General features: G+C 34.4%; 1 protein-coding gene across 1 annotated transcript; it reads right to left on the reverse strand.

Annotated features, from left to right (window-relative positions):
- Window positions 1–609: 609 nt before the first annotated feature.
- LOC107488109 (uncharacterized) lies at window positions 610–1,272 on the reverse strand. Its single transcript, XM_016108807.1, has one exon. It carries the CDS (start codon window positions 1,270–1,272, stop codon window positions 610–612), a length of 663 nt encoding a protein of 220 aa, XP_015964293.1.
- Between the last annotated feature and the right edge of the window lie 7,556 nt (window positions 1,273–8,828).

Genomic DNA, 8,828 nt, shown 5'->3' on the forward strand with positions numbered 1-8,828 from the left:
TTCATTAACCAAAAAAAAAAAACATAAATAACATCAACTGGAATACTAAACATAGAGGTTCAACCAAGTTCCACAATACATGTTGTCGGAGTAGATATAAATGTCAATTATTTCTAGACAGGAAACATCCCTGCAAAATACTTGAGTGTAGACCTAACTGTGATCGGGTGTGGCATTCTTGGGTCTCGCCATGCTCTTCTCACTAATAGATTTCTAGTGCCATGTTCAATGTCATATTCTGTCAACACAAGCTCTCTGTACCCTGTAATTGACGAGTAACTCTCTTTCCTTTGAATTATTCACCAACAAAATTAGGTTATCATCCATGAATAGTATTGGATTTTCTCTCATGCTTCGACTCGCAAACCTGCAATATTGCTCTAATATTTTGTTTCCACTAGCGTCCTCATTCAAGTGCCAAATTGATGCGACTTAACCAAATTCATTGTGTGTATGAGCGAGGAGTGCAACTTTTTTCTTGTGGGTTAGTAAATTGTGAACGGTATATATTGCACCTACTGAAATAGACACCTCCCTAAATGATTCATCTTCAACACTATAACATAAAACAGACTTGGGTGTAGCATAACTATCTCATGTACTAGTAATTCAATACGCATGACCATTATTAAAAATAGAGTTAGGGTCAATTTTTTCTACACCAGGGAGACAATCAACGCAGTGAAACCATGTAGAACGCCTTGAACAATATCTAGAGAAAAAAATGTAGGCATCAGCTATGTCCCTTTTACACATATGTATGATGGTGTATGCATCTGTGTTTGGTACATGACCAAAACCATATACTGGGAAATATGATCTACCGTGGTCCCTGTAGAGGTCGGAAATTTCTCTAGAGCATTGTGTTGTTGGATTCCATACCAAAAGTCTTGTGTCGTCTTGTTCACGGGAGAACTTGAAACATATGTTCCCGTTTGACACTCCCACAATACGAAACCACCCATGGATGCCAACTCCGAAAGGTTGCTGAACATGCACTTCTTCTCCGGAAGCAGCATTCACTATATATAGTAAATCTGAACCCACTAATAGTAGTGAGTATCCAACATGAAACAAGACATGTTGATCTAACACTTTCTGCCTTCGCATGTGTTGTATGCATGTCTCTGGATGGCGTAGGCGTCGGTGCCAGAATTTATTCAAGCACATACATCTCCCTACAGCTTTGGCACTACTTTGTAGGAAGATTTCTTGCAGCAGTTCATCCGGAATAACCAGCAACGGAAGATAAGTTAGTTGGAATTTAGTCATTTTTCTAGACGCACGTTTAGTAGTCTTGGTTTTCGGTAGGTTTATGTTGTAGTTTTTGTTTGGTTGAAGTGTCTTGTTCGCTTATAAGTAATGAACTTAAATTTCTCTAACTTATTAATTGTGTGACATGTTGCATCCAATGAGAATTGATGTTACAAAATATTGTGTTTATCGGTGTTATCGTAACCAGTTTGAACTAGGTGTTGTCTACCATTAAAATTGTCTCGTCTACCAAACTTTTTGCCTATGCTAGGAAATAAATTCCATGGGAGTTCCAACATACTAGTTTAAATTATGTATTTACCTTATCTTCCTAAATTTTATGTTGCTAAGTTATTCACTCATCGTTTACTTGATTTCTAATATTTTTTGCCTTATCACACCATTAGAACCCCTCATCCTAAAGAACACCATCTCACTCCCAATTTAATCATTTGCGCAGATTCTGCATAAAGTAATTCCAATCCCTAATTAGGATGTTACCACTGCCACACCCTCATCCATGTAGCCACAAAAAACAATAATCAAATCTTCCACATGAAAAAGTCTTTGTTACCAAATTTTCTTATAAATAATGACTGGAATAAAAAATTTCTTGTCATGGTAGAATTGTGTGACAGTTAATAAAAATAAAACTAATAGATTATGCGGTATATACATTAACAAAATAACGATTTCTAACACGAGAATTTATATTCAGAAAATCAAAGTTATTAGACAAAATACTAGTCAAAGATGTCCACAAAACTAAATATGTACATATAGACATGGCCACTGAAACACTATTACAAAACATAAGTGCAGCATAAAACCAAAAACAAATAAATTTGTCATGTTCTGTCCTACGATGATGGTGTTCTCTGGTTCACAGACGACTTGGAAGAGTCAGACGGCAAAGTTCTTCGATACCTCCTACTAGGTCCTGCCACTGCCCTCCTATTAGGTCTTGCCACTGCCCCTCCCCCCTGTTGATGGCGGTAGATCCTGTAATATTTTTGAAAAATTTATTATACATCAATGAATATAAAAAAAACTTTAAATTTAATTTCCTAAGTAAACGAGTTATTGTTACCTTGACTCCTGAGAATGCGGTGGTGAACCTTGTTGCCTCCAACGCTGCAGACGTAATAACCTTTCGGTCTCGAACGTAGCCAGTTGTGCTTCCTTTTTGAACTGTGCCTTGCATCTGTCTGCCAGCCACTGTTTGATTTGGTCAGGCAACACGTTGGAGGCATATATCTTATCCACCACTCTGGACTTTTTTTTCGTATGAGTATTGTCCCATACAAGCATGTAGAAGATACCCCAACCTACGTAACTGAGTTCCACAATAAGCAGCAGAGTTAGTCGATAGATAGATCTTATCCTCCCTATGTCCGATGCTTTGATCCAGTACTTATTACCCTCTCTCTTTGGGTGGATATGGAGACAGTTGTCTTGTCTGTCTATGAAGTAGAGATCACTGGTTGTGAAGAAAGAGAAGTTCTATACAATGTGCTATGGAAACCGTACATCTTCCTATAGTCACAGAAACAAAAATACATTTTACACAGATGTTAAAAAAACTTAGATACAAAAACGAAAAAGAAGAAACGTCTATGGCGTAGGCCATAAACTTACATCTGTTGCGAATAGGTTTAAGACGAAAGTCTGGTCAGGGCATCTTCTTATGTTCCTAAAAGCATTCACGTAACTAGCCAACCCGAACCAAAAATTGAAAAGTCAGCAATGTTAAAAATAACAAACCATGCAAGGACACAACCAAAAATTGAGAAGTCATTAATGTTAAAAAGAACAAACCATGCAAAGACAGACGGTCATGTGTGTGGAAAAAAAGTTGATTAAAAAGCAGATAACAGTTAGAAGCTTACCGGAATTCTAGCTCCATCTTTGTTTGCTAAAAGTAGTGACTAGTTGCTGCAGTTGATAGGCACGGTGAGTGAATTAGAAGAGGGTTTAAAATATTGTTGTCAAATGATTTTTGGAGGAACTCAAGTTTTACTTTTAAAGAGGGTAAAACCAAACGTCGCACTGGTTGCATAGGAAGTTGAAGGGATATCTTGAAGCCATCCATTAGGATTCAAACCCCATTAGTAATCAAACTTTTTCGAAAATGTAAATTGAATAATAAATACATATAATAAACTCTCTTTGAATAGTATTCCTCTTGTTTGGAAAAGGTAAATGAAGTTTAATAACCCTTCCTTGGTCTACGTATCACTAAATGAATAAACATAAAAATAACGAAGGTTACACAAAATACAATAAAAAACATTATAATAAGTATAATCTTGTATTTATAGTTAGGTAAATTATTGAAATCATTTTTAGTTAATTGATTACAAAATATTGAAAATAATTCAAACAATTTTTTTATTAACATAACAAAATGCGGTGTTCCATTCAAAAAATGGACTAAAATAGCCCATTAATTAAATATAAATATCAGAATCTCAGTTAAAAAACTTTTTTAGTTTTTTTATAAGAGGTTCGGTCCAACTAGTTTGATTTTCTTATGACCCAGTAGTGTTTTCTCAATCAATAAGTGCAACACAAAGCCTAAATAAAAAATTAACATAAAGTACTATAAATAACATAATCATAATAAGTTATTACAAGCATTAAAGTATTAAAAGTCTAAGCAATTAACACAATTATTTGAATGTCTTAGGTATAAATAACTCAGAGCATATTTTCTATCCCCTTAACCAATCACTCTTCCTTTTTAGATATTTCATTGTAGTATGTCTTTGCTGCCTCAAGGACTTCCTGGGATTTCAAATTGAACGGATTCATGACCAGATCAATAGCCAGCCGCAATCTTGTGCTTTCATTTACCTAAGTGCAAAAAAAAAAGTCAGATGTCAGCATACGTTAGATTAACATTTTAAGAGAATATAGGAAACCATGAAAGGAATTTTATTTTATAATTACCTTAATATTGTAGTTATTCCTCCATTAGCACTCCCTCATCCAGGTTGTCATCCAAACTCCACAATCATTCCTTGCATATTAAAAAAAGGTTTGTTCTAGTCTATAACCAACTTAATTTCTTAGGGTACATGATCATAGCAGATGGAATGGGACTGTAAAAAATATTATCTTCCTTAACCAAGGCTGGAAGGAAAAGCAGTGTATAGCACAATAACAACATCAATAAATATCTTAGCGGTCTTCTTAAGTTGTGCAAAAGGAAAAATTTTTCATCACATGTTAGCAAAATCATTGATGTCTCTCAGTAATTTAGAATTCAACTAGAAACGAAAATTTATACGGTTTCTTATGAATCATTATTTTGTTCGCCAATCTCTGCAGGGTGTATTATAGGATATTCCAAAATTATTGGTCTGTGTGTTGTGTGGTTAGCATAGAAGGTCGAGTCATCAAGTATCTCCTCAATAAACAATGCCTGTAATCATAGTAAAATTTATTTCTTATGTCAAGTCCACTGCGTGTTCAAGTAATTTAGAATAGTTATTTCTGCCTCTTATTCATTTTAAAACACTACCATTAGCTTGGCACAACGACAGCGCCTGGTTCTGCTCGAGACGCATGGTTTAGAATCTAGTAATAGCAGGTGGCTTTTTTCAATGTCAACTACAAGCAGGTACTAGTGCATGTTATCCTCATTCATTGGAACGAAAATCTAACAAAAAATACACAAATAAGTTATATTGGAATAAGCATTCTTTACTGAAATTAACATATATTGCGATACGTAAAATAGAAACTTACCTTGCATAACGATTCAAACTCTCCTATGTATTCCTCAGCGTAATAGCATTTCAAAGTCTTTAGCGAGTGAGTCCAATTAAGGGCAAATTGCTAAAATTTGATTTTATGAGAACATGTATAAGATTAATGGAAACCATGCAATGAACAATCTGTTAATGATTTGCACTCACCGAAAATGTAGTGGGTAAAAACCACAAGCAGGGAAAACTGGTGTCCTTGTGTGCATCACACATAAGCATGCTTGATGTCAGGTTTATGAGCTGTTTTATCGTTCATTATTTGACGGCCAATAAGAACAAATATAAAGATATTCCCTTATCAAAAGTATTTTATATGTTCGGAATTTCATTTATGAAATTAACAAATGCTAATGACTGAAAAATCCATACCTTGTCCAGCAATGGTTTGTTTGGCAGTAGAGTATACATGACTCTCCTATTAGCGTGCCACAAGTTTGTCTGTGAGATTATCTCCGAATTCAATTCTTCATCCTTCATAACTGAACCAAAGACGTAGGTCACGACTAAAACTTTGTCCTTGCACAGTGCCATATCAGTTAGGAGACGGAACAGAACAGGCGTCCACTAATAAAATGAAAACTTACCCGTTAGTTATTAATACTTAATTACAACATCAAATCTTTAACGATTTCTTAACAGGAGATAACCAACCACAGGTATCTTTGTAGATTCTTTTGCTAGTGGCAACTTTCTGTCAGTCGGGTTGAAGTAGCTAACATATACAGCCTTGTCTAAGCTACTAGGTATAACTGGTTCTGTATCTGTCTTCTTTCTAGTACCATCATCTCTGAACAAATTGTGGTGAATAACATAATCATCTGGCGTTGTTTGTTCACACTTCGAAGACATTGAACAACACTTTGTAGCTTTATGCATAATTGAATCCACGGCTTGATGAATGTTGGACATGTTGGATCTAATCTTCTTGGATGAATCTAGATTCATCTCAAGAGTACCTGATGGCATGCTGAATTCGTTCATAATCACAGGCATTACTGTAGGGTTGAAGTTATCGGGCAGACCATTCCGAAGATTAATCATTTGTGGCATTGTTCCAAACACAGGATAACACGTCTTGGTTTAGGAAGCAATCAGCTTTGAAAGTGTATTCATTATCGTCGACATTTTGTGTTACCACATCTTTTAGGAAACCTTCTAGGATTGTAGTTTTACCAAAGTCCTCGCCAATTTCTTTACCAGCTCCACCATTAAAATTTACATGTAGTCGCTGGTCATGCATGGTGCTTTCTCGGAGATTATGAAAAACAAAACATAAAATATGAATACTTTGTATTCGGAATCGATTTAAAAGGACAGTTACAGTTTGTTGAAATATAATTTAATTCTAACCTGGATGACAGTTCTATCACTTCCTTATCGATGACTTTTCTTGAGATTTTTCTATTTTGTTCCTTTTTGGCTTCGTCGTCTCCCTTTTCTATTTTTGTGTTGAGCGTCGCTTCCCTTTGGCAGCCATTGGGTGTTTTAGCTGTTTAATTTAAAAAAAATATAAAAAATATTATAGCATGTACAGTTAATGAGTTGCACTCCACTAGCAAGCACAATTTTTTAAAAGAATTAAAAACATGGTAGGTTGTCCCATGATTCAAAGGAGTTCTGACAGCTGATTGATATTTGGTTGTAGACCTCTAATATATGAGGCAGTTCACGTATCCAGTTTATATTCCTAACATTTTGCAAAAAAATTATTTATTTAAAACTCTATTTTCTAATTGGTAAAAGAGAAGGCTCCATCCTTTTTTTTTGCTGACTCAAAGTCTCCATCTTTTGGAAATAATTGAAGTTATTCAGCTTAATACATTAGTTGATTTACATTGTTGTAGTCAAAGCTAATAAAAATTTTTTAGTAACTGTCTATTATTTTCGTAAACCAATAGGTTACTTAAGGATTTATTTTAATTTTCGTAATGAATGCTTGTCTCCATGAATCAATTAATTCTCATAATGTACTATACTCATATAACAGAATTGTGTTTGTTGCTATCTCTCATTATCACACACCCGGTCAAAGATTTAGTCCACAACAAAGTTTAATTAGACGGCTAAACACTCCAAAAGGTTAGTTTGAAAATCATACACGTATTAGGTCAATAAATCGAGAAAAGGGTATATTTTTTTCCATTTCCTATGAGTTATATTCTTTTTTATTAACTTTGTGTATTACATTACCTGTCTCCAACACTTTTCTTTGATTTTTCCTTTGTGATGGACACTCATCATCTAATTTATTGCCTAATGACTTTTTTGCTTTCCACTTTTTGGCCGTTGCCTATAAAGTTAAGTTATAGGAGACTGAACTTTCCATCCCTCATCGCAAATCAGTTCTTTCCATGAACGAAAAAAACAATTAAAAAAAATATTAGTCGTCTGTTTGGAATTCTTTTTTGCAAAGAAAATTATGTTCAAAATTGATTTTACATACTTAATTATGAAAAGAAAAAAAATTTAAACATAAAATACATGAAAAAAACATGAACGAGGAAAACTATAAATTCTATCTAAAAAAATACATTGACATACATAATAAGTGAACATACACAAGAAAGCATTAACCTTAAACCATAGAACCGTTAAACATAGAGTATGGCTTGTAAATCCTAAACTATACACACTGATCCGTTTAATTATAGACCGTACACCATAAACCATGAACCCTAATCCGTAAACCGCTAAACCATGAACCATAGGTATGAAATCATACAATCTAAAAACGTTAACACTAAACCGTACCATGTAAAACCTTAAACCTGAACACTGTACCGTGAAACTGAACCGCGAGCCGTAAATCCGAAACCATAATTTTTAAGTCATAAACGATAAAAAGTAAACTGGAAAATGTAAACCCTAAAATCGGAAACACAAATCCGTAAATCGTACACATTGGACGGGAAACCGCTTACCTTAAACCGCTTAACCTAAACCGTAAACCGTGAACCGTAAACTGGAAAGCATTAAACCTAAACTATAGAACCGTTAAATGTAGAGTTTGGCCTGTAAATCATAAACTACACACAATGGACTGTTTAATAATAGACTGTATACCGTAAACCCTGAATCATAAACCGTAAACCAATAAATCATGAACCATAGGTACGAAACCATTCAATCTTAAAATCTAGTCACTAAACCGTGAACACAAAACTGTACCACGTAAAACCTTAAACCTGAACACTGTACCGTGAAACTGAACCGCAAGCCGTAAACCCGAAACAATAATTTTTAAGTCATAAACGGTAAAAAGAAAGAGCCGTAAACCCTAAAATCGAAAACACAAATCCGTAAACCATACACATTGGACCAAAAACCGCTTACCTTAAACCGCTTAACCTAAACCGTAAACCGTGAACCGTTGACGATCAGATTTTCTATCGGTAAAGAATTTCACAAATATGATCGCGTTGTAAGTATAGCTTCTAAACCAACAGAAAATCTTTTCGTACAAAAGTTTTGGTTGTCACAAGTAACAAACCCCTGATAAAATTGATAACCGAAGTATTTAAACCTCGGGTCGTCTTCTCAAGGAATTGCAGGAAAGTATGATTTATTTTTGGTTATGAAAAGGTATATTTTGGGGTTTTGAAAATGTGTAAACAAGTAATTTAATTGATAAGAAAAATAAATTAATAATTAATAAAACTCTTGGCAATGTATGAAAACTAGAAGTTCTATCCTACTTATCCTTATCAATGGTGATGAGAATTATATTTTTTCTCCCACTAAGTCAACCTCTAACTATGAAGATCAGTCAAGTGGACAAATCAATTTAACACCTAAAGTCCT

The sequence above is a fragment of the Arachis duranensis genome, chromosome 1 (assembly GCF_000817695.3).
Source record: "Arachis duranensis cultivar V14167 chromosome 1, aradu.V14167.gnm2.J7QH, whole genome shotgun sequence".
NCBI lineage: Eukaryota > Viridiplantae > Streptophyta > Magnoliopsida > Fabales > Fabaceae > Arachis > Arachis duranensis.